The sequence below is a fragment of the Pongo abelii genome, chromosome 3 (genome assembly GCF_028885655.2).
Source record: "Pongo abelii isolate AG06213 chromosome 3, NHGRI_mPonAbe1-v2.0_pri, whole genome shotgun sequence".
NCBI lineage: Eukaryota > Metazoa > Chordata > Mammalia > Primates > Hominidae > Pongo > Pongo abelii.
Genome location: NC_071988.2, coordinates 109,437,887 through 109,465,357, shown reverse-complemented (window position 1 = coordinate 109,465,357; position 27,471 = coordinate 109,437,887). Strand labels below are relative to the sequence as shown.

The window sequence follows — 27,471 nt, the reverse complement described above, 5'->3', positions numbered from 1 at the left end:
TATTATAACATATATCACAGACAACATAATCCTAAGGCTTGGACTAATAAAAAAAAATTACAGTTAAGGAGCCACTATGACTTAGCAAAATGATGTTGGGAAACAAACTGTGTATTTTGAATGTGGTTATTTGTTGTTGTACACGTTTTATACTTTAAACCAAATAAAGAAGTTACATTGAGAGAACAAAGAGGCCCAACTTTCCTGTCCTGCCCTTCTATTTAACAATGAAACCCTTCCTGAGAAGGTGCGTAAGTAAAAGTTCTCAGGCCCCAGGCTATGGCCTGAATTCATGAATCTTTTCCTTTGCTTATTTTAAAACTGCCGTGGAAGATCAAGGGTAAAGGGTGAACTACTAAGTATTTTCCTCTAAAACTTTTTATTTTTTTAAAATGGTAATTGAGATAGAAGAGGTGGAAATCCCTTTATATAATCTTCCCTTCTAGTTTATTCTCAACTCAGGATCCTGAAGTGAGAGCCAGCTAGAGGAGATGTCAAAATAATAAAGGTGATGAACCTTCAGCTCAGCTCTTAGAGTGTCAAAAGATTGTTGAGAATTTAATTCCAGGGCATAAAAGGATTCCCAGAATTAAAATTCAAGATAGCAGTATATCCATCAAGACTCCAAGATAGGGAACATTTAAATTATTCCTGAAATATAGCAATGTATTCTTTATTTCAAACAATTTCAATGGATCAATGTTGATTTGAAAATCTGGGTGAAACAATGCTCATTTTATGTCAGAAACAGAAGAATTCTGAGAATTAAGCCTTTTCCTACCTTTCTGATAAGATCTGAGAGTTCCATTTCAGCTTTCTGCTGTGCCAAGTCAGATTTCACTTCAGAGTAAGTATCATTGATGATGGCCAAAAACATATTCTGTTTGTAAATGAAAGGAGGGCAAAAATTAAAGGAAGAAACATAAATATAATTTGGAAATATCAATCAAAAAATTGACCATGCCTTTTTGTTTATCCTTTTTTTCCTAATCTGAGTGCTTTATGAAGACGTAAACTTATTATTTATTTATTAAAAAAAAATTTTTTTTTTTGAGACAGAGTCGCACTGTGTTGCCCAGGCTGGAGTGCAGGGGTGCAACCTCAGCTTACTGCAAGCTCTGCCTCCTGGGTTCAAGCAATTCTTGAGTCTCAGCCTCCTGAGTAGCTGGGATTACAGGCATGTGCCACTACGCCTGGCTAACTGTTGTATTTTTAGTAGAGACAGTTTCACCATGTTGGCCAGGCTGGTCTCAAACTCCTGGCCTCAAGTGATCTGCCCGCCTCAGCTTCCCAAAGTGCTGGGATTGCAGGCGTGAGCCACTGTGCCCGGCCTGATGTCATAAATTAATAGTTTTGCTGCCACATGTTTTGGGAAGATTATTTTCTCCGTTAAGTCATGCCACAGGAAAAATTTTATGATATACTTTGTGAAAAGATACAAGAATAAAATACAACAAAATATTAATATATTTACCTATGAATGGTGAGATTATTTTATTTAATATTATTTTGCTTTACATACACTACTGGAGGGTATAGAATTCTAAAAAGCTCTTCAAATTTCAACGGTTAACACAGATAAGTAGAATTGTATGCTTATTCCAAGTTTTTTTGTATAATCATATATGAAATTTACAGAACACATTTTTAAAGAGTTTAAAAGGCTGTTGCAAATAGGAATACAGCAGGCCTAGTAGGCAGATGGTAAAGAAAAAGTTTCTGGAAGAGAGACAGACTTTGGAGTCAAGCCAACTTGGATTTCAGTCCTAGCACTGCTAAGATTGTCGCTCCACTTTTCTAAGTCTAATTTTAAAGAATTATTTATTTGTTTTACATTAATAAAATGGGAAAAATAATAGTATCTCCCTTACATATTTGTTGGGCTGGTTAGTGAGACAATCTATGTAAAGTGCTCAGAACAGGTCTTGATGCAGGTAAGTGCTAACCTAATTGATAGCTACTATTACTATTCAGTAATGGTGAGTTCATTTTTCTGACCTTTCCCTTCCACAGTAGTAATGGTTTGCATTTCCAACAACAGACTTTCTTGAAGCACTGTATCCAGGAGATCAGGTCCCCCCCCCTTTTTTTTTACATGCTCTTCCTTTGTTTTTCCTTTTTAACACATAACTGTGGTTTGCAAGTATTTCTATTTGATAATGTCTGTCTTCCCCACAAGTCTGAGGAATCTTCGTAAGGGCCGAATCAGGCTGTTTTCCTTACCCCGGTACTGGCAGTATCTAACATACTACCTCATAGTACACAACCCACAAAAAACACTACAGTGTGTATTATACAGTATATATAATATATATATACAGATATAGTGGCTTAGTAAATACTTATTAAATGATTGAGAAATGAACAAATGAGAATGCTCTTATTTTAGTGGGCTATGAATCTCTGTATTAAGGAAGAATATTGTTTACAATTCTGTAGCAGAAATGAGAATAGAATATAGAATACATATAAGTTTTTGACTAAATGCTCAATTCCAAGTGCAGATAATTGCAGTCCAAGTAACACCTTCTACCTTCTCTCTTCCAACTCAGGGATCTAATGTTCTATTTTTGATCCAAGTGGCTGTTAACTAATGCCTGCCAATACCTTAATTGAAATGGATCAAACTCTGGGACCTCTAAAGAGATTTCAAAAAATAGAAAGTGCTTGAGAAAGGCTCTTGAAGGTGTGGGAAGAGGAAGCTAGCTCACCCTCCTCTCCATCCTGTCTCCCGAGGTTCCCTGAATTATCATATGGACATCTGCACCAGGATGTCTTTCCTGTTGATGTGGGGAAGAGTGGGGTTATCCTGGTTCAGCTGAGCCACTTCATAACACTGTGCCTTCTTGTTAAACAGGGGCAATAAACTAATACCAGGCAATCAGCTCAGAAAGGTGGCCAACCCTATGCTCAGCTTGTCATTTCCTTAAAGACAGGTTTGTATTGAAAGTAGACTTCTATCTATGTATGTGTCTATGTATGTATGTATGTATGTATGTATGTATCTATCTATCTACCTATCTATCTATCTATCTATCCATCTATATCTCTGGGAGGTGCAAGGAGAACAATTCTTTTTTGTGCAGTCGTACAAAAAACAATTTTAGTATAAAGACAGAAACTAAGAGCTTCTTTTCACGTTCTGGTGACTGATCTGGTAAGATGACTGAATACTCTAGATCTGGTAAGATGGCTGCCTACTAAAGGATCACATTTAAACAATTCCACATTTGAGCCTTTCCAGTTGCCACGACTCTATCCATCCTTTGTTTGGCAGATTGATAAACGGAGAAAACTAGGTGGCCTGAGATCAACTGAAGGGTCAGGTGCAGGACTCTCGATTCCTGCTTTTTGCCTTCTTAGTAGAGATTCAGGTACCCTAGAATCCGAAGTACCGTCAATGGTAGAGTAACACAGGCTTATTCTTCTCTCCATTGTTTTCTTTAATATATGATAGGAAGAAGAAGCTTAACAGGTGTAAGTTTAAAAATGAGCCATAATCCATGCATACAGCAAGATACATATGAACTTGAATGATATTCCTGACCTTTTCAGTCCTGTTAAAGTACAGCTAGGGAACACACCTTTGTTTTATACCAGAGGCTGTGTCTCCCCGGAAAAAAAAAATTTTTTAAATAGGAAATTAATACAGTACATCTAATACCCAATCAATAAATACCATACACTTAACCAGTAATACCTGGACTGACTTTAGAGTTATTACACTGAATTACTGAAAATGTGATCACTTAACCTTCCTCAAGGGATCTTTACACAATTTATTGAAATGGAAAAAATGTTATTTTCTTAAGAAAATTGTTCTTAAGATGACTGTTAGTGTTTAGATGAAAAATACTGCCTAAATTAAGCTGGCTTAACACCTTCTCAGTAGACAAGTGAATATATAAATGTTAAGAAAAAGAACAAAACACCTTAAAAAAATCTTAATTAACTTAGCGCAAAAACATTAAAAATGTTCATTTGTACCAAATCAAGAGAATAAAAAAATTATTTTTGAAAATAATTTTAATGCAATTTCCATTCATTGTTACATTTAGTTTTAAACTGAATTATTTGAATATTCTCTGTAGGCAGTCTCTAGATGAATGGGATACAAATAATTTAAAACAGAATATCCTAATTTTGACATGCAATGATTCACTCAACTATTACTCGACATCTAGATCTAGCTTGCTTTTCCATTCTTATTTTTTAAAAAGAAAAGAGGAAAGAGAGAAAAGTCATGCTAGCAAGTGACTACGAAAGTGCTGACATATGTGTTTAAAAAGCATGTAAGCATATTCTACTTTTTAGGCAAAGCACTATTTTAGGTATCTTTATAAATTTGTACTTGATCTAATTTCTTTTTTGCATTGAATAGATACATATATAGAGAGAGAAATGAAAGACCATGGAAGAGATCTATTTTTTTTTGCATTGAATAGACACATATATATGGATCAATGAAAGACCACAGAAAAGACATTTGATATGAGTCTCAAAACTGTGAATTAATAAAAGGAAAACAAGTTTTCCAACATCCACACTTTTTCCTACTTCCTGGGTCTTTATTTAAAAACGATAGGACATAAAGTGTGAGAGAAAAGAGAAGATAAGGATTTATGAAGTTTAAATTGAACCTCACTATAAATAAAAATGTACATACCAAAAGAATGAAGAACATAAAGAACACAAATGTAGTGAAATAAATTGGTCCCAAAACTCGATTAGCTTCCTCAATCTCTGCAAAGTTGATATCGCCCAAAATGATACGGAATTGAGTGAAGCTATAAAAATAAAACAAAACACCACAATACAAAAACAAAGAATGTCCAGTAGTTGATGCAACATTTCTTAAAGATGATTTCATATTTTTGGACCTTTTTAGCAGTATAGGTAGCTGCCAAATAATAGAAAATTGTCAATCCCATTTAAAAAGTCTTGCTACTTATATCAGCAATTAAAGCCTTCTGCAATAATAATAAAATGCTTTCCTGCTACAGAGGTTATTTCCATTTGGTTAAAAAGAAAATACAGGCCGGGCGCGGTGGATCACGTCTGTAATCCCAGCACTTTGGGAGGCCGAGGCAGGCGGATCACGAGGTCAGGAGTTTGAGACCAGCCTGGCCAATATAGTGAAACCCCGTCTCTACTAAAAATACAAAAATTAGCTGGGCGTGGTGGCGTGCACCTGTAATCTCAGCTACTTGGAAGACTGAGGCAGGAGAATCGCTTGAACCCGGGAGGCAGAGGTTGCAGTGAGCTGTGATTACACCACTGCACTCCAGCCTGGGCGATGGAACGAGACTCCATCTCAAAAAAAAAAAAAAAAAAAAAAGAAAATACAATTATTATTCAATAACTTATAAAGCAATTGGCTATAACATTTCAACACATAATCTAGGTAAAACATGTTAACTCTAAACCTTGACAACAGTCACCCTGGGTCTAAAGTTAAAAAATTTCTTAAAAAAAAAAAAAACAGGGCCTGGTGTGGTGGCTCATGCCTGTAATCTCAGTACTTTTGGAAGCTGAGGTGAGAGGACAGTGTGAGGCCCTGGATTTCAATACCACCCTGGGCTACACAGTGAGATCCCTTCTCATAAAAAAAGTAAAAAATTGACCAGGCATGGTGGCATACACTTGTAGTCCCAGCTACTCAGCAGGCTGAGGCAGCAGGATTGCTTGAGCCTAGGAGTTCAAGGCTGCAGTGAGCTATGATTGCACCACTGCACTCCAGCCTGGGCAACAGAGCAAGACCCTGCCTCAAAAACAAAACAAAACAAAAAAACAAACAAAAAACCCCCAAAAAACCCAAAATGGTTTGTGTTCAAGGATCCAGTATTCTGACAAGTACTTAAAATGGGATCAAAGTGGCCAAGTGTTGTCAGTGCTGGGTCTTAGCAAAATCACTTTTATCAACAGCAATATTAATTAGAGATATCTATGCACAAAACCCTATTACTTCCATTCCTTTTTAAATTAACTCCTTTCTAAATGGCATAGAAATCTGACACTGGCTGCTTTTTGTTGTTTTATTTCACATTTGGGATCTTTGGAAAAAAACCTGAAAATTCTTGTACTGGTCTGAGTTTACCTTAGAATATTAGAAATATCTTGTTTCTTTCCTTAGAAAATAACTTGAAGTTCTAAATATATGGCAACAATATTCAACAGGAGTAAGAGTATAGGCAAACAGCCTTCTAGAAGCTACCATCTGCATTTGGTGCAAAGAAAACCTCAGTCTTCAGAACAGTGTTGGCTTCCTATCGCTGTTAACTATATTTTACTACTTTGGGCTGCTATCTTAAGCATCAGCATTTCAGGATGCACTGTCTTCTTTGCATTGGTAGATCAGTGTTTTGGGAAAAGGTAATTAATTCTTATTTAAAATAACTAGTTTTAAATAATCGGTGGTCACATAGCAACCTCATATGAAGATTTATTCTTGAGAAGCAGTGACAACTCTGATTAATTTTTTCTTCTTAATTTCATATATACTTACATACACTCTTGGAAAGTACTGAAGTCATCGACCTGAGTGCCAAAGACAAGGTATGCCAACTGAGCATATGCTAGGAAAATAATGAAGAACATAATAGCAAAGCCAAACAGGTCTTTGGCACATCGAGACATGGTTGTCGAGAGCTGGCTCATGGTCCTGTTAAAATTGATGAATTTGAAGAGCTGTAAGAGAGAGAAGACATCAATAGAGGAATGGATAAACAAAGTGGTGTGACTGTATATAATAAAACATTATTTCATTCTGAAAAGAAATTAAATTCTGACATGTTACAACATGGATGAACCTTGAAAACATTATGCAAAGTGAAATAAGCCTGACACAAAAGGACAAATACTGTATGATTCCACTTAAATGAGGTATTTAGAATAGTCAAACTCACAGCCACAGAAAGTAGAATGGAGGTTACCAGGGACTGGGGGAATTGGGAGTTAGTGTTCAGTAGATACAAAGTTTCAGTTTAGAATAATGAAAAAGTTCTGAAAATAATGCAGCATAATGGCGATGGCTGTACAACATTGTGAATGTACTTAATGCCACTGAATTGTACACTTAAGCATGGTTAAAACAGTAGGTTTTATGCTATCTACAATTAAAAAAAAAAAAGGCTGAGTGCAGTGGCTCACATCTATAATCCCGGCACTTTGGGAGACTGAGGCAGGAGGATCGCTTGAGCCCATGAGTTTAAGATCAGCCTGGGCAATACGGCAAGATTCTGTTTCACTAAAAAAATAAAAATAAATTAGTCAGGTGTGGTGGCACACACTTGTGGTTTCAGCTACTCAGGAGGCTGAGGTGGGAGGGTTGCTTGAGCCTGGGAGGTCGAGGCTGCCGTGAACTGTGACTAGTGATGCTTTCCCCCCAAAAAGGATTAAAGTAAAAGAGAGGGAAAAAACTCCACACAAATAAAAATTAATTATAAAACCCCCTAGGAAATTCTTGTTGCATAATATTAACTGTCATTTATTGTGCATCAGTTATATGTGGATGGCTTTATGTACATTGCCTCAAATCTCTGCAATGTCTGAAATATTGGCATTCTATCCCCAGGAGTCAGCTGGGGCCTGCAGCCAGCTGCTCTGCCTGAACTGCAAAGCCTGCTCTGCCTGACTGCAAAGAAATATTGAGCATGTTGGTAGATAGTGAACCCTGCTGGTAGACAGTGAACCCTGCAAAGCCATATTGAGCATGTTGGTAGATAAAGCACTGAGGATGGCTGCCCAGATTGTGCAGCTCTAGGTAGAAGCCTCAGTGGAAGAGCACATAATGAGATATTAGAAGTAGAGTCATGAGGCCGGGTGCGGTGGCTCAAGCCTGTAATCCCAGCATTTTGGGAGGCCGAGGCGGGCGGATCACGAGGTCAGGAGATCGAGACCATCCTGGCTAATACAGTGAAACCCTGTCTCTACTAAAAATATAAAAAATTAGCTGGGCGTGGTGGCAAGCGCCTGTAGTCCCAGCTACTCGGGAGGCTGAGGCAGGAGAATGGCGTGAACCCAGTAGGTGGAGGTTGCAGTGAGCTAAGATCACGCCACTGCACTCCAGCCTGGGCGACAGAGCAAGACTCCGTCTCAAAAAAAAAAAAAAGTAGAGTCATGATCCCTGCCTTAAAGACCTTCATGATAAAGTATCGAAGGGCAAGACATTTCCAAAAGAAGCACTAAATAAAACACAGCAGCCTGAGACACATGTAGTAGGAAAATCTCTAGAAGTTTAAAGGTCTGTTATACATTGTTACTGGCCACAGTGAAATATTTTTTGAGGATTGCTGTAATCACATTACTTAATACAATCCCAATTCATTTGAGATCTTTTTTTTCTTTTTTTTTTGAGACGAAGTGCTGCTCAGGCTGGAGTGCAGTGGCAGGATTTAGCTCACCGCAACCTCTGCTTCCTGGGTTCAAGCAATTCTCCTGTCTCAGACTCCCAAGTAGCTGGGATCATAGGCACGTGCCACCACACTCAGCTAATTTTTTTTTTTGTATTTTTAGTAGGGACAGCGTTTCACCATGTTGGCCAGGCTGGTCTCAAACCCGACCTCAGGTGATCCGCCCGCCTTGGCCTCCCAAAGTGCGTGAGCCACTGTGCCCAGCTGAGATCTTGATTATTATTACTATCTTGATTATTATTATTAAACTAATAATAATCAAGGAAACTTCAGTAATTCTCAGGCAGCACCTGCCATCCTGTCACCAGCACAGGCTCTGACTGTGCCATCTAAACATGTGTGGCTATCTAAATTCAAATTTAAATTAAATAAGATTAAATACAATTAAAAATTCAGTCCCTTGGTCCTACTAGGCACATGTTAAGTGTTCCATGCCTATACGTGGCTAGTGGCTACTGTCTAGGACAATGGAAATAGAGAACATTTCCATCACCACAGAACATTCTTATTACTATTATTATTTTTGCTATTTGATTATTACTATTATTATTACTATGTTGTGATCAAGGTTTTGTGCTTTAGTGATGGTTTCTCTTGAACAAGCATGTCAATAAATAAATAGCATGAGAAATACAGATAAAGTCTATGCATTTTTTTTTCTTTTTGAGACAGGGTCTCACTCTGTTGCCCAGGCTGGAGTGCAGTGGTGCGATCTTGGCTCACTGCACCCTCCGCCTTCTGGATTCAAGCAATCCTCCTGCCTAAGCCTCCTAAGTAGCTAGGACCACAGGCGCGTGCCACCACCCCCAGCTAATTTTTGTATCTTTAGTAGAGATGAGGTTTTGCCATGTTGCCCAGGATGGTCTCAAACTCCTGGGCTCAGGGGACCTGCCTATCTTGGCCTCCCAAAATGCTGGGATTACAGGCATGAGCCACTGCGCCTGGTCCAAGTCTATGTCTTGTGATAAACCTCAGGTCTTCTAGGTATGAATACCAACTCAGAAAAGTAAATAACGGGTACGTACCTTCTAGAACAGCGCTTTTCAAGAGAACGTTCTGTGATGATGGAAATGTTCTACATTTCCACTGTCCTAGACAGTAGCCACATATAGCCATTGAACACTTAACGTGTGGCCAGTAGGACCAAGAAACTGCGGTGTTAATTGTATTTAAGCTTAACTAATTTACATTTGAATTTAAATAGGCACATGTGGCTAGTACTTACTGTCTGGACCGCACAATCAGAGCCTGTGCTGGTGACGGGATGGCAGCTGCTGCCTGAGAATTATTGAAATTTCCTGCATCTCCAGAATTGAGGCTCATTGTATATGAAATGTCATAACCTTTCACACACATGGAAATGCACATTATATCTTGGGACAATAAGGAAATGAGTGAGCAAGGAACTATTTGGAGGCAGTGTCTGTTCCAACCTTAATTCTAGGTAAAGCTTCCCTTACAGCCTCTACCTGGAAAAGAGGCAATCCCTTCCAGCAAGCGTTTCCAAGTACAGCAACTCTCCCCTTCCCTCCACCTGCTCCTTCCCTCTCTTTCTCTGAGTTCCTTTTCCTTCACCTGTTCATCTCATCTCTTAGCAGCCTGGGATCCCAGGCCCAGCTAACACACTGAAAGGCCTCTTACTGCATTTGTTAAACAAAACCTATAGGGACTGATCTTGCACTAATTCAGACAGCAGAAGTATGTCATTGACAGTGAGAGGAATGATCACATGAGTCTCAATAGTTTACTTTATATGTAAAATATGAGGACTGGCACGGTGGCTCATGCCTGTAATCCCAGCACTTTGGGAGGCTGAGGTGGGAGGATTACTTGAACCCAGGAGTTCAAGACCAGCCTGGGCAACATAGTGAGAACTTGTCTCTACAAAAAAATTTAAAAATTAGCTGGGTATAGCAGCACATGCCTGTAGTCCCAGTGACTTCGGAGGATGAGGTGGGAGGATTGCTTGGGCCTGGGAAGTCGAGGCTGCAATGAGCTGGAATCATACCACTGCACTCCAGCCTGGGTGACAGAGTGAGACCCTGTCCTCAAAACAAAGTAAATATCGAGCAGCTTTGGCTGGTCACTTGAATTTCAAATTCAAGTATTCCATGATTTTGTGGAACTCATTTTTTTAAAGAAAATATTATTTAAAATGTAGAACATGAAATTTATAAATTACCTTAATCCAGACAAAAAATACTGTGACAGCAGCTATATTGTTGAACTGTATCTGCCAATATGCCAGATGCTCAAAGTTGGGGAAAGTACTTTGATCTTCCAGAAACTGTAGTAGCACCTCCACATTTGATGTTCTGTATATGTGAATTCCTATAGCTACCACTGATAGCTGGAAAGCAAAATATTTATATTTTATTACAGTGTTTTACAAATATGAAACTTACCTTAATATGACTAGTATATTTTTCTTCACCAATGTATTAATTATAAGGGCTCACCATTATACTTACCCAACATCATTCTTAAAAGTCACTCACTCACATGGAAAGTGTTAAGCCCTGCCATAAAATAAGTAAAACAATATATTGCTTGCATTTCCTTAGTTCGGAATAGAAACTCAATGAAGGCATGCATGCATGCGTGTGCACATATGCATTACACACACGCACATGCGTACACAGGAGATCACACTATAACAGACTCAAACTCAAAGAGGAATGCTTTCTGTTTTTTCTGCCACCTTCATTTTAATCACTTTCCACCCTCTTGCTTTCTTGCCTTCATCCTGCTTTCTGTTTTTGTGATTTTTAAATTTAAAATTTTTCGGTTTCTCTTCATTCTCCAATTGTCAGCCATTCTTTGCTCTGTTTAGCAAAAATATAGTAGATGTCTATGTATACAGCATTGTGCAAGGGCTAAGAGGAATAAACAGAAGTAAACTGCATAAATCCCGCCCTCGAGACTCAAGAGCAGATAAACACACGAAGTTAAATAATACAAAAAACTACTAAAGAGTTGGTATCACACAACATAAAGTGAAGAAGGACAAAAGATATCCTAAAAATGAGTGCCCATGAGAACAAAGAATGAGCTTGGGCTTGAAAGACAGTGGGAATGATGAACACAGAGGGCTCAAGAAGGCCTGCAGTGGGAATATACGAGCCAACGGCTTCTCTCTTGCTCATTTCTGTCCCTTAACTCATGACCCTACAACTTTCCACATATGCTTTGGTTCTAAGCTTTACAATCAGATCCAAGGGGACACTGCCTCCTCCTTGGCATCCATCACCACTAAATGTAGACAGTGCTAGGGGTTAGTCATAACAACCTGGCCCCACCAAGGGGTCTGAATCTGCAGCAGGTGGGCTGTGGCAGGTGCTGCGATCTTTGCTGTCCATTCTCTCTTCTTAGGAATCATGGCCAGAGACCACTTCATTAGCCCTCCCTTCCTGAGATGACCATCGAGATCATGGTCCCATTGATTCTCATAGCAAAGACCAGCCTGGTTGCTGATCACAGCTAAAAAGCCAACCTCATCATCTTCCTTTCCTTCCTTATCTGTGAAGGATTTCCAGAGCCAATCTCGTATTTTTGTGTTGGTGGTGGGAATGATGAACACAGCAGGCTCAAGAAGGCCTGTAGTGGGAATAGGCTTCTCCTGAGATGAGGAGCTCATCTCAGCTAATACATGTAGAAAAACATTTGGGTTGGTGGACTGGATCCAATGGTAACTCTTTACCCAACTCTCACTAGGTATAATTTGTTATGCAGTCCAGTTGTTTTTACTCTGCACAGGACAAATGTTTATAAAATTATGAAGATGGTCATTTATACAACATCAATGTCTTTGAAACCTTTCCTTCCAAATAGGGAATGAAAGATGAGGAAAGAGATTTTGTAAGCATTTGCATTGTTACATCACTCCTGAGTTTTCTGTGGGATTCTCATCCCTATCTACAAAAGAACTTTCTCTCCATACCAGAAAATTGGGAGGGCAGAGATTTGGGTGATTTTGTTCATTCCTATATCCCCAGTGCCTAGAACAGTGCCAAGTACATAGTAGGTGCTCAGAAAACACTCGTTGAATAAATGAATTAGTCAGGCCAGGCGTGGTGGTTCACGCCTGTAATCCCAGCACTTTGGGAGGCTGAGGTGGGCGGATCACGAGGTCAGGAGATTGAGAACATCCTGGCTAACATGGTGAAACCCTGTCTCTACTAAAAATACAAAAAATTAGCCGGGCGTGGTAGCGGGCACCTGTAGTCCCAGCTACTCAGGAGGCTGAGGAGGGAGAATGGCATGAACCCAGGAGGCAGAGCTTGCAGTGAGCCGAGATCATGCCACTGCACTCCAGCCTGAGTGACAGTGTGAGACTCCGTCTCAAAAAAAAAAAAAAAAAAAAAAAAATTTTACCCTGTAAAACCTAGCAAGTGGTCAATAAATTATTTGAGTTTAAATTTCTTAATAGTCTTCTTTTTTTTCAAGTAATTCTGCTAGTTTTGAAAGACTATTGCTCAGGACAAATGGCTGACTGATGCAGCCTGTGTACTTCAGAACATATGCTGGGGAAACAAAAAAGGAAAATAAAGAAAATTTCAAAGTGATTTCAAGATGTGATTATATTTATATTTAGAATATAATTTCTTTTCAGGTTTTGGGTAAGCATAAGCAAATTTTGGCTAGATAAAACAAAAAGTGTTGGCTCTTTCCATTGGTTTGAAGGTCCAGTGGAGCACAGGGTGTGTTTTGTGGGTGAGCAGAAAGCATGTCCTCACTTCTACACTTGGTCAGCAAATGTTTCAAAGGACAAGTGGGATTCCAGTAGCCCTTCCTTGTTCTTTATAAACAAAAAGCACACTGTCTGAATTGTTGTCCGGCAGTATTAAGCGCTGTTTAAAAAAAAAATTGAAAAGCACAGTGAAGCAAGTTTTCAAAGAAATTCTTGCAAAATGCTGTGGCTGTTGAGCCAAAGAGACAATTTCCATGATATCGTCGTCTTTTTTCCTACTGGTCGCCAAAGCGGGCACAAGGCAATTCACTGGGCTATGGGAAAAAAACGTTACAACTTCTAGGTAGGTGGTAAGAAAGTTTTGGAATTCTGTTTGTATTAACTTTTATCCCAATCTTTAAAATTCTATGTATGTGTATGTTTTACGGATGTACCTGTTACACCAAAGTAGGCACACAATTTACAAATAAAGATAATACATTAGGGTGTGTAGTCAAACTTTCACTGATAGGTGTGTATGATCAAAAAGGGTGAATACCACTGACTAGTCTTTTGTTGATATTGAGTTCTTTGGTTAAAAAACTAAAAAGGAAGTCTGTTGTTAATTAGCATATCATACTTACCTTTTTACCATTATTTCAATGGCCTAAACATAAGTAAATCCATATAAGCCAAGAGGCAGGGTTTGCATCCTTATAGTTCCAAACAATAATTGTGTTCTGGAATAATTGTCAATGTATATGGCCTGCACTCTGCCATCAATCCAAACAGAAATATTCTGAAAAATTATTTCCAGTATTATTGTCTCTCCTGTTTCCTTAAATGCTAAAATTCTTGTGTAACTCTGTTCATTATTAATACATTGAGAATTTGGGGATCAAGGGTTTACCTTGATCTGTGTGATGTTACATGGCCATCATAAAAGACAGGATGCACTTCTAACTGCATCACGGTCTGATGGGGTCAACACATCTATTCTACAGGAATTTTTACTTTAAGTAAAAACTCTTTCTAAAGTGCACATATCCATGGCTTGAGAGGCAGTAGCAGAGTAGTGAAGAGGGTTAGTATGAGGAACAAATGAGCTTCTGTACCATGAAAAGCACCCGGAAATGCCTAACACAGTAGCTTCTAAGGTGTTAGCCATTATTATTATTACTATTACAATTATTATTGCTGCTAATACAGTTATTGCCATGCAATATATGCTCATATATTCTTTTTTATGCTTTAAGTATTCTTTCACTCACATATGAATAATGTATTTTCCGTATTTTATCAACTATTAATAATTCTAGTGGGGAATAGTTTAATAATGACTTGATCTAAATACTTCACAAAGGCCAAATGAATTTTTAGGAGTGGGATGAGGGAAAGAATAATTCTCATGAGGAGGGCTAACAGAAGAAAGAATACTAACAGGGTAGTGCATCATTTACTGAGATTTCAGAAGGTAATGGCTATCATAGGATAGTGGGAAGGAAAGACATAGAATAATACATGGTACACCTATGCCAAGCAAAGCTTGTAAGCATCTAATAATTAAGCATGTTGTTATATGCTTAAATGTACAATTGGACTTAGCGAAATGTTACCTGTTATTGCTGAAGGGAGAAAAGCTTGTAAAAATTCTTTTATACACTGAAGCCACAGGAAGGAAGTGACTGATGCTTAATTAAGTGATAAGGATGAAGGGAAAATGTCTTGAAAAAAATCTTACAAGTTATAATAGAGTCAAGGGCAGACACAGAATTTACATGGTGTCATGGTCTCGATTATGACTCTGTCTTTGATTTATTTTTTATCTTTATTTTTTAGAGATAGGGTCTCACTACATTGCCCAGGCTGGTATCAAACTCTGGACCTCAAGTGATCCTCACACCTCAGTTCCCTAAAGTGCTGGGATTATAGGTATGAGCCACCATGCAAGGCCTGCCTTTGATTTCTTGTACTTCATACAGAAAACTTTGATGAATATAACTTACATTTTGGACTCTGTAGACTATTTGTAGAAAATTTTAAACCGCAGAAAGTTTTCTCTGCCGCCCAAAATATTTTCAGGATAATTTTTCTTTTTTCTTTTCTTTTCGAGGCAAGGTCTCACTCTGTTACCCAGGCTGCAGTGCAGTGGTGCATTTATAGCTCACTGCAGCCTCAACCTCCTGGGCTCAAATGATCCTCCCACTTCGGCCTCTGGAATAGCTGAGACTACAGGTGTGTGACACCCTGCCTGACTAATTACAATTTTTTTTTTTTGTAAAGACAGGGTCTCACTATGTTACCCTGGCTGGTCTTGAACTCCGGGGCTTAAGTGATCCTCCTGCCTTGGCCTCCCAAAGTGCTGGGATTACAGGCATGACCTACCACACCTGGCCGACAAGCTTTTCTTGCTGTAACTTTACACATGTGCAGGAAAATATAAATTGATTTTTACCAGCAGTTGAAGAAAAATATCATTAGTGAAAAAAATGAAGGAAAAAAACTGTTTTCTCCTCCACATCTCATATGGCATACTAAAGCCAAATATAAATTACTAAGATATTCTTGTTATTAGCGTGGCTGAAAGCATACTGTAAATACCTCTCCACTTCATACTCAGAAAAGTTACTCATGCAAAATGAGAAAATAATTAGTAACAGAAGTTGACATAATTGAGGGGGACTTTTAGATTCTTTTTTGGGAATATCAAGATCCACAATGCTGAGGAGATCAAAGACTCTAGTTAACATGCTTGTAGAACAGAATAGGAAATTTGGTGGTGTTCTCAAACCTACCACAACGATCACAACATCCAGACAATTCCAGAAACTCCTGAAATAGTGTAGTTTGTGAATGCGAATTTCCAATATCTCTTCCACCACATAGTAAAGGATAAAGAAACAAAAGATAATCTCACAGGCTGCCAGGAAGAAATCAAAAGTTGTGACATATCGGATCAGCTTTAAAGGCTGAAACTGCCAAGATGGAATCACACCGCCTGTTGCTGGGAATTCAACCAATAACCTGCATGTAAATAAGAACAATTAAAACAATAACAACAACAACAACGACAACACATGAATATAGCCAGGAATGGATGTCCATCTATTCTGTTCGTGCGTTACAAGGTAATGAAACTGCTACCACAAGTCCCCCCAAACTAATGGCAAAACATTTTTATCATAGCGAATAATTCCATACTTGTAGAATTTTGTGCCATCAAAGGAATAAGACTTCCTGAGGTCTTTCAGTCCCAAAGGAGTACTTCCTGCTCACTCTTCACTATACTTTTCTATATTTACGCTGCTCAACATGCCATATACTTTTAATGTAAAAGTAAATCAACACACAAACTTTTCTAGGACTTCTGTTATTATTTTTTTAATAGGGACTCGCTTTGTTGCCCAGGCTGGAGTGCAGTGTTGCAATCATAGCTCACTGCTGCCTCAAATTCCAAGGCTCAAGGGATTCTCCTGCCTTAGCCTCCTGAGTAGCTGGGACTATAAGTGTGCAGCACCATGCCCAGCTAATTTTTTTTTTTTTTTTTCGGCAGAGACTGAGTCTTGCCCTTTTGCCCAGGTTGGTCTCAAACTCCTGGGCTCAAATCATCCTCCTGCCTGGGCCTTTCAAAGTGCTGGAATTACAGGAGTGAGCCACCGTGCCTGGCCCTAGGACTTCTATTAAATTCAAATCCTTCTACTAGACAACATGAAGAATATAAAGAAATATAAGCCATCCACTCAAAACATGTGTAATCTGGTTGAGAAGTAGGATATATTTTGTACATATATAAAGACAGGAACTGAGTCTCTCATTCATTCATTAGGTAACACCTGAATAGCATCAAATAGTTTGTCCTCCAGGGTACTTTTCTCTCTTCTTCCCAGAGCCTTACAGTTAATAGGTGGGAACTCAATAGATGTCTGATTGTCTAAAATATATACTGTTTTATATCCATACTGATGGCTCTGATCTTTACTGCTTTACCATAACTGGACTGAAGGTTTTTTTCTTGTCAAATGCCTATTTTGTAGATGTCACACTGAGAAAGCTGGGTGATTCAATTAACGATACAGACTCCTTATCTAACTAGAAATAGAATCTCTAGTTGCTTCATTTTGAGACATTTAAAAGCCCTTTAGTCAGCTACTAGCCATCATTATCCCTGCCATTACAGGACAGGTAGCTGCACCTGGAACCTGAGCATCCAGGACACATGCATGAGCAATAATCAAGTAACAACAGGACTATGGTAAATTAGAACTGGTCAGAGAAGTGTGAAAATTTTCCTTCCTTTTCATTGTCAGTTCTCCTGTTCTTTCTTTCCTATTTGATGTGTTAGAGAGTAGGGGTGAGAACCAAAAACTCAGGAGAGCAACTCTGAAGCCAACAGCCTTGTATGTGACAGCTTCATTGGGAACTCAAAAGGGAAGGAAGTGGCCTTCAACTGTCAAGTCATTTCTCTGGCCCATTCTGGCCCTGCAGTAGTCAACCACTTCCAGAAACTTAGAAAAACAGTATAGAGAAATGAAGCAGTTGTCTTAACAATGTTCATTCTTAAAGTAAGGGAGGAGGCAAAAGAAATACTCAAGACCTTCTATAAATAGAATTTACTAAAATATCAGAGTTGCCTCTCTGTTTTTATTCTCTTTCTTTTTATTCTTTTCTTTTTATCTGCACTGGAATAATTATGAAAAACTCAATAATAACTGCAATAGATTTTCATTCATTTCTAGTGATAACTACTACTGGACTACTGGTTGAGTATTTCTTTTCTTTCTTTTTTTTTTTTTGGCCACTGTGAGCAAGGACAGCTTGAGTGTTTCTAATCCGAAAATCTGAAATATAAAATGCTTCAAAATCCCAAACTTTCTGAGCACCGCCATGACAGCACGAGTGGAAAATTCCACACCTGACTTCATGTGACAGGTCACTGTCAACAGGCAGGCACACAACAGTTTATTCAACATCCCGAAAGGAAAAACAAAATTTCCTTCAGGCTATGTGCATGAAGTTTCATTTATGAAACATAAATGAATTTTGTGTTTAGACTTGGGTCCCATCCCCAAGATATCTCATTATATATATGCAGACATTCCAAAACCTGAAAAAAATCTTAAATCTCAAACTTTCTGGTCTTAAGCATTTTGGATAAGGGATAACCTATAATTGATTTAATGTGGTACTATTTTCTGCAAACATTGTTAAATACAAGGACTGGGACAATCCAACAAGCCACATAAAGCAGAACTGAACTTAACCTCAAGAATGATGACAAAGACTATTATGAGAATAAACCCTTCTTATCTTGCGTGTAAAATATACACGCAATAATCCATGTTAGTGATGTTTGGGTGTTGCTGACATGCTCACCAGGAAGATTAAAGTGGGTGAACTCTGACTCCCTCTTGCTCTGCTTTTTCTATCTTTTTAATAGTACCTATTACCTTCTAATATACTACATTATTTATTTGTATTATTTATTGTTTAATGTTTATTCTCTGTCTCCTCCTGGTTGGATGCAAGCTCTGCAAAGGCGGGGATCTTTATTTTGTTTGCTGACATGTCCCAAGAGCCAAGAACAATGCCTAGCCCATATTAAGTGTCCAGTAAATGTTTGCTGAATAAATGAATGAAGAAGAGTCCCAGAGAAGCCAGTGGAATCTTTGTCATTTTCGTTACTATCTCCCAGAGGGGTCATCATGGCAACATCCCAGGATCTGTGGAAGGAACTTTATGTGCCTTTGGTAGCCCTGAGCATGAGCAGGTAACCTGGGTATCCTACTGAGCATCCTACAAGCACTCCAATTACTGTGCTTGTGTGCTAATAGCAGAGGCTCATCTGAGAGTGAGAAACTCCAGGAAATGAGTCAAGATTTGATGGCCGGGGGACTTGGTGATGGAACATGTGGCACTGACCACCTTATAATGGGTAAGGACAGATGTTAGAAAAACACAATACTTTTTCTGGAAAAGTTCCAGCATTGAGATGAACTTGGACCAGAGTTATGGTTCTTTCCAACTCATAATATTCTAGGATCCCAACTCCCTTCCTCAAATATCCTTTATTTTGGTAAGCCTTCAGTTTTTACCCCTCCCTTGCTATCCATCTGGGTCCTTGGCATCCTCATGTAGCTAACTGCAGGCAAAGGTTTTTCTGGCTAACCCCAGAATAGGATGTATGTACAACTACACAGAAATAGGAGGGATGCATGTCCTCAGTACACACCTGACCACACAGAACAGGTTAATGTTGGCGTTGTACACTGAGAAGTCAATAAAAGTTGCCCTGGTTCCTCGGTCCAGCCAGACATTTTTCTTGAGGCTAGCAACTTGTGCAGCTGTTTCCTCTCTTGTTCTTGACAAATCCAGATAATAGCCAGCTCCACTATAAGTAGCAATGATTCCCCAGTGGCTACTACCATTCAAGTCTTTTTCACTTGTGTAGATCCAACTGATTCAAAACAAAACCAAAAAACAAACAGTTACAATCAGTGGAACACTTGAGGCAATTACAAGGACAGCTGGTTCCTTGTAAAATAAAGTATGTATTAAGGCCTATCAAGCTGGTTAATGTGCCTGACATGGCAGTTCATAAGTGTTTTCTTGGTTAATTCTCATACTGTTATTAGCCTCTTTAAGAATGAGGGTCCTGGGCGAAGGACATGAACAGACACTTCTCAAAAGAAGACATTTATGCAGCCAAAAAACACATGAAAAAATGCTCACCGTCACTGGCCATCAGAGAAATGCAAATCAAAACCACAATGAGATACCATCTCACACCAGTTAGAATGGCAATCATTAAAAAGTCAGGAAACAACAGGTGCTGGAGAGGATGTGGAGAAATAGGAACACTTTTACACTGTTGGTGGGACTGTAAACTAGTTCAACCCTTGTGGAAGTCAGTGTGGCGATTCCTCAGGGATCTAGAAGTAGAAATTCCATTCGACCCAGCCATTCCATTACTGGGTATATACCCAAAGGACTATAAATCATGCTGCTATAAAGACACATGCACACGTATGTTTATTGCCGCATTATTCACAATAGCAAAGACTTGGAACCAACCCAAATGTCCAACAATGATAGACTGGATTAAGAAAATGTGGCACATATACACCATGGAATACTATGCAGCCATAAAAAATGATGAGTTCATGTCCTTTGTAGGGACATGGATGAAATTGGAAATCATCATTCTCAGTAAACTATCGCAAGAACAAAAAACCAAACACCGCATATTCTCACTCATAGGTGGGAATTGAACAATGAGAACACATGGACACAGGAAGGGGAACATCACACTCTGGGGACTGTTGTGGGGTGGGGGGAGGGGGGAGGGATAGCATTGGGAGATATACCTAATGCTAGATGACGGGTTGGTGGGTGCAGCGCACCAGCATGGCACATGTATACATATGTAACTTACCTGCACATTGCGCACATGTACCATAAAACCTAAAGTATAATAATAATAATAATAATAATAATAATAAAAGAAAAAAAAAAAAAAAAAAAAAAGAATGAGGGTCCTGAGGCTTAGTGAGGTCAATGCAGTCCCAAAGCTTTTGAGGGCAGACTCGGGACCAATGCCAGGGCTGTCTGTCCCTAGAGCCTCTGCTCTGCTCTAGAGCCTCTGCTCAGTTTATACGGCTGCCTTCTCTGGGTAACTGTGCTCAGGGACTAGACGACTTGAGGTCCCCAGAGAAAATTACAGCCAAAAGAGGGACAAGTTCATCAAGTGGCATTGTCAGCATTTGGGAATTTCATCCACAAATATTCAGAGGATCTCTTAGAAAACAGATGCTTCTTTAGCACTAATGAGGATATAAAGATTCTTTCCCTCCCAAATTTATAGCAAGTAGGGAAATAAGAGTTATAATTAAACAAGTAAAATACAAGGTGTATAATAATAAGAAGCAAAAGAGTAAAGAAATTAGGCTGGCAGATCAGAGGAAAGCTGTCCTTATTTGGGGATCGGGCGATGGAGGGATGGAATAGAAAAGGCTTTAGGAAGAAGTTGTGTTGGACCTGAGCCGTGAAAGGTGAGTAGGGTCTGGACTTGCACAGGTGAATGGTGATATGGTTTGGCTGTGTCCCCAACCAAACTCATCTTGAATTATAACTCCCACAATTCCCATGTTTTCTTGGAGAAACCCGGTAGGAGGTAATTAAATCATGGGGGCAGGTCTTTCCCATGCTGGTCTCATGATAGTGAGTAAGTCTCACGAGATCTGATGGTTTTATAAGCAGGATTTTCCCGGCACAAGCTCTCTCTCTTTGCCTGCTGCCATCCACGTAAGAGTGACTTGCTCCTCGCCTTCCACCATGATTGTGAGGCCTCCCCAGCCATGTGGAACTGCAAGTCCATTAAATCTCTTTCTTTGGTAAATTGCCCAGTCTCAGGTATGTCTTTATCAGCAGCGTGAGAGCAGACTAATACAAATGGGAAAGGCATTTTCAACCGTGAGCCACTGGTCGAGAAGTAGTTCAGTTTGGCTCCCATAAGATAAAGAATGGTAGATTGAAAGGTGGTCCGTGGTCAGCTTGTGAAGGGCAAACATGAAGGAGTCTGTGAAGGGAAAGTTCTAAGAGGCACACAACAGGGCTGGTCTGGTGGCAGCAGGGAAGACTGGAGTGGGGAGGAACAGAGGGCTTATGTGCAGAAAAGAGTTAACACAGCAGGCCTGAGATGGCCTTTCTTTAGGAAGGCCTGTTTGCAGGGTTGAACTTTGGCTGGCATCTGGGAACTTGACTGATAAACAGCTCCCTGCACTGGTATTCAACTTTCCCTGACCGGTAAGAGAGGCTTGCTGTGCCTGTGCTATTTGTATAAGCAATGTGGCTTACACTCAACACCTGCTTTCCTTCTGAGAGTCGGGAATTTTGGCACATGCTAGTCATAAACCAGTACCAGTACCCAGTGAACACCCCAGGCACTGAGTCTCTATTAATCTCTCTGATAGACATTTCACACATGTTGCTACAACTTGTTCCTGGAGAAATTCAGCACATCCTATGTGACCTCACTGGGAAAGGGCTCCTGAAAGCCTACACCAGGTTTTCCCCAGATATTGCCATGTGCCTTTTCTTTTGTATCCTTTCACCATAGTAAACCTTAGCTATAAGGATGCCTCTATGCTGAGTCCTTCTAGTGAATCACTGAACCTGGGGGTGGTCTTAGGGACCCCTGACATAGCTCCATTAGCTAAGTCTGCAATAACCAAGAGGTAATGAGGCCTGAACTCACTCAGTGAAGATGGGAAGGGAAAGGAAGGAGTGAGAGAGTGTTGTAACCACAGTGACTGCCAGCAGAACTTGGTAACTGATTTGGAAGTTGGGGCAAGGAGGAAACATGGCTCAAAAATGACTCTGGAGTCTTTCAGGGCAATAGGAAGATGGCAGTGCCATTAACAGAACAAAGAGCAGATCCCATAAGAAAACGATGAGTTTAGTTTGGGGCATATTAAATCACAAGAGGTGTGGGACATCCAGGTGGAATAGAAATGTGTCTTGTATCACTAGAATGCAAGCTCTGTGAAGAAAGGACGTTTCTTCTGTTTCCTGCTGCTTTGTTTCTCCAGCATCAAGGGCCTTGCTAGAAGAGGGGGGACTTCTAGCAATGGGAACATGCCTGGCACATTGTTGAAGATATGATGAGTCACCAAATAAAGATGCCAGTGGAAGCCATCTGATTGTCATGGGAAAGAGAGAAAAGAAAGAAAAGAAGGAGATACGAATACAGAACCTGGGAATAAGAGAAGAGAAGTGAGAGAAAGAGGTTTCAGACTTAAAAGATCCCAAAGTGTAGAGTTCTTCGTGGAAGTCAAAAGAATAAGCAGTCAACACTGCCACTTTCTGCAGACAGGATGAAGGGGATAAAGACTGAGATTTGTTCAGTGGATTTGCTAACTAGAGGTCCCTAGTAGCTTCCTGGTGAGATGTCAAAAGCAAGAACCTAAGCTTTAAGAGGTGAATTGAGGGTAAGGAAATGGAAGTGGCAAATGAAGACTATTCTTCCAAGAAGTTTGGAGTTGAAGGGAAGAAGAAATGGGAGTGACTTGAGAATGTAGAAGAATAACGGGATGGTTTAGACATGACAGGGAAGGTCCCCTTTGGCAATCCACCCTGGAGTAGAAATCACTCATTCATACACGCATCCAACACATATTTATTAGTATCTTTACATATGAGGCATTGTTCAAGGCTTTGAGAATACAGCAGTTAACAAAATAGAATCCCTGCCCTCAGGAAGCTTAAGTACTGATGGGGAGCTGAGAGCATCGAGAAGCCACCCTAACGACGTAATTAATATGAAAGAGGAATTAATATGGAAGAGGTTTAGTAGACAAAACATGGGTTTTGGAGTCAGGCTGCTTAAATCTTGGCTCAGTCCCATTTGTTAGCTGTGACACTTTGGGCAAGTGAGCCTCAGTTTTTTCATCTATAAAATGGAGATGATACCTATTTTAGAGTTGTTTTGTGAAGGCAGATGAGATAATGCGTGAAATAACTTCTTAAATAATGTCTGTCACAGAGCAGTGGTTGTATAAGTTTATCTTATTAGTGATGTGAGATAAATAAAATATTGGAAAGGGTACCACAGATGAAGGCATGCTTATGCTTTGCGGGAACTACAAAAAGGCACATTAGAAAGCAAAATAAAGCTGGGCATGGTGGCATATTCTTATAGTCCCAGCTACTTGGGAGGCTGAGGCTGGAGGACTGCTTGAGCCTAGGAGTTTGAGGCCAGCCTGGGCAACATCAAGAGACTCCATCTGTAATAAATTTTTTTTTTAAAGAAAGCAAAATCACTATCATAACTTGGATGATAATGTCCTTTGAGACTACTTAGTCCCTTTGTTCTAAAGCTCTGGATTTTTACTAAATTTGTTTTTTTTTTTTTTTTTTTGAGGTGGAGTCTTGCTCTGTTGCCCAGGCTGGAGTGCAGTGAGGAGACCTCAGCTCACTGCAACCCCCATCACTCGGGCTCAAGCAATTCTCCTGCCTCAGCCTCCCGAGTAGCTGTGACTATAGGCACATGTCACCACACCGAGCTAATTTTTATATTTTTAGTAGAGTCACAGTTTCACCACGTTGGCTAGGCTGGTCTTGAACTCCTGACCTCAAGTGATCTGTCTGCCTTGGCCTTCCAAAGTGCTGGGATTACAGGCATGAGAAACTGTGCCCAACCTGGATTTTTACTAAATTTGTTTCTTATGGGTTCTGGTATTAAATAGAGTATACACTGGATGGTACAAGAAGAATATACTAATTGAAAAGGTGATTGCCCATTGTATAGTAACAAATGTGGATTCTGGGCAACTCAGTTTCCAAGAAAAGAACCTAGATGAACTGACAGAATTAGCTGAGCAAAGCTTAGAAGATGACTCTGACCAGTGACGTACCCAGGGACAGCAACCACAAAGGCCCACCCTGAAATGGCCTTGGAGCTCTTCTTGTTTCTTTATAATAACTACAATACTTCTAAAATAGTAAGTGCCCTCCCTTAATACACAAGATGTTTGAAGTAGGGGTACCAAAGTGTACAAAAAGCCCCTGTAAATATGCACGTGTACAAATATATACCTAAAATCTCAAACATTTGAATAAAATGGGCTATAAACCTAACAAAAAATTGCCTCACAAGCTTACACATTAAATAACTCCATTCTGAACAAAAAACTGTTTGCAAGACCTATAAAAAAAGAGTTCCTGCACCAGAAAACTTGCTCTTAAGTAACTTAGTGGATGATATTACTGGACCTATAAAAACAGGGCCCAGCGCATCTTAAATGAAATTTTCGAAGGCTCAGATAATTAATTTTTGGGGGGTTATACGGTCAACAATTTAGTCTTCTGAAAAATATGCATGTAGAAACTAAAAGAAGGCTAAAAAGTAGTGAAAACTTGAGAAGTCAAAGGTCAAGTTGGCCAAGGTTTAAATATAAGCACCGAAGAGTCACTGAACTTATTTTTGCCTTGGTGAAGGTGTCAGGGAATGAATGAATGAATGGTGGGAGGTCAGAGAACAAATGAGTGAATATCATCGAGTGGCAATGAGTCACAGACACTTACGCGGTTCCATTTCGGGGCCCAAAGGGAGCCCTATCTTCACTACTGACAGAGTAGACATCATAGCACTCTTTAATTTCATCTCTCAAGTCCTGGGGGATAGAGCAGGATCCGTTTCTGACTCGGAGTTGCCGTATTCGTGGAACCCCTAACAGCAGGTTCTCATAGAAGATGAAACTTCGGTTGTCAGCTTCAGTCTGGTTGCTGGGCTGCATCTTCCAGTACAGCCCATCCAATAAGGAGCCTTCTGTGAACTAAAAGCAAAGGAAACATCTTTGAAAAAGTTCCAAGCTCAGCTGCTGTCTTGCCCCTGCCTGGAACGTTTGCATAACCAAGCATTTGGCAACTCTATGAAAATAGTAGAGTGATAAGAATGAGTTTTGTTGTCAGAGAGATTTGGGATAGCATCTTGCCCCATCACTTGTTAGCTATGAGGCCTTGAGCAGGGTCCTCTGAACCAAGGTTCTTGCATCTGGAAAACCCATCTTTTGCGTAGTTACTGCACCTGGTACAGAGTGGGTACTTAATACGTGGCAGCTCTGATTTTTGTTCTTGGACTAAAGGTGGGGTCATGATTAACTCCACTTTCCGTTATTAAAATAATGTCCCACATAATCATGGTTCTAAACTTGGTTTAGAGAAAAGGCTACAGTTTTGATTACCAGCCTGGCATCTGATAGACCTTTCACCTGTCTAGACTATTTTGCTGTATGGCGAACTCTCCAATCCCTCCTCGTCCCTTTAGAGATTGGCATTTATCATCATGGAATGTGTATACAAAAGTCTCTTGTTAGTTTGTACAACTAGCTATGCCTGTAGGGAAGACAGATCTATTTCTCAGTGTGCTATCCTTGTCAGATGATCAACAGAGATAGACTGATTTGCCCTACTCAGATGGTGAAAGATTCATATTATACAAGTGTGGTTTTGGATGCCAAGTACTTCTATATATGAATAGTTTCCTGTGACCCAGTTGTCTCTATCCTTAAAATCAACAGCTCTGACCCCAGGGTGTAGTAAGAATTTCAGAAACTATCTCCCCAAGGAGAAATAATAATTTCCTTCTCAATTTCCCTTCCAATTTTCTTAGATTCCAAGCCCCATATCCCTCAGATCAGTTTAATATTTTTCCTGTGGTATCACTCATTGCTATACTGTTAACCATGTTGGAATTTGTGACAACTTGGGAAGGGGCTGGATTGGGTTGAACTTCCCAACAGCAGACCTTTTTTGTTTGTTTTTGGTTTTTTTTTTTGGATTTTTTTTTCGAGACAGGGTCTCACTCTGTTGCCCCGGCTGGAATGCAGTAGCACGGTCATGGCTCACTGCAGCCTTGACCTCAAGCAATCGCTCAAGTGATTCTCCCACCTCAGCCTCCTGAGTAGCTGGGACTACAGGTGTGTGCCACCACACCCTGCTAATTCTTTAATTTTTTTGGAGAGACAAAGTCATACTATGTTGTGCCCAGCTGGTTTCAAAATCCTGGGCTAAAGCAATCCTCCTGCCTTGGCCTCCCAAAGTGCTGGGATTACAGGCGTGAACCACCAAGCCCCACCAACAGCAGACCTTTGAAAGAATGTGCTTACTTTGTATCAAGCACTGTTCTAAGAGCTGGGGATACATGCCATCATCAACAAAGAGACAAAACACAAAAGGCGAAGCAAGACAGAAGAAACCACACTGCCCTTCATTGGCCTTACATTCTAGGAGATTCTCAATAAATATTTATTGAATCTTGACTCATGGAATGAATTACAAACTAGGATGAAGAAGTAGCTGTCAGGCTAGAAAAAAATCAATTTTTCTTGTTCCCTAGCCATGTGACCATATGCATTTAAGCATCCTGAATCTCATTTTCCTCATTAACAAACTAGGGCATACTCTTAGTACTTACCTTATAGAATTAGACTATAGAAATTAAATAAGGTAAGATATGAAACACTCAGCACAGTGCAAGGCACAGGCAAAGTTCTCAATGTTAGTTTACCCCTCTTTGAGAGTAGGAACAGTAACTTCTAACAACTCACCATAACTTAGGTCTCACACAGTGTTAAATGCAAAGCAGGTCCTGTTGATACTCATGCATTGAAATGATGAAGCCAAATGCACAATTTTCTGTGATAGAGAGGTACTTTCAAAGTTATTTGCAAATACCTTCCAGAAGTCTTCCATGGAAGACAGAGTTTTAAAGTTAGTTTTCTCCGTTTTGGACACGGGGGTGTCTAGGAAGAGCTGTGACATCATCCGGGTGTAGTAGTACACATTGGAGCTCATCATGCCGTAGGTCACTGGAACACAGAAAGATCCAAATGA

General features: G+C 39.7%; 1 protein-coding gene across 2 annotated transcripts in view; it reads right to left on the bottom strand.

The window, feature by feature from the left end:
- The window catches only part of PKD2 (polycystin 2, transient receptor potential cation channel), a 79,153-nt gene that overhangs the window by 15,114 nt on the left and 36,568 nt on the right, over window positions 1–27,471 (bottom strand). For both annotated transcript variants that reach the window (XM_024245890.3, XM_054554142.2), the window contains 8 exons: window positions 27,313–27,446; window positions 25,162–25,412; window positions 19,310–19,534; window positions 15,876–16,104; window positions 10,594–10,761; window positions 6,506–6,687; window positions 4,667–4,787; window positions 782–880 (listed from right to left, as the gene is read on the bottom strand). In XM_024245890.3, coding sequence (XP_024101658.2) covers window positions 782–880; window positions 4,667–4,787; window positions 6,506–6,687; window positions 10,594–10,761; window positions 15,876–16,104; window positions 19,310–19,534; window positions 25,162–25,412; window positions 27,313–27,446 — 1,409 coding nt within the window. The remainder of the gene's footprint in view (window positions 1–781; window positions 881–4,666; window positions 4,788–6,505; window positions 6,688–10,593; window positions 10,762–15,875; window positions 16,105–19,309; window positions 19,535–25,161; window positions 25,413–27,312; window positions 27,447–27,471) is intronic.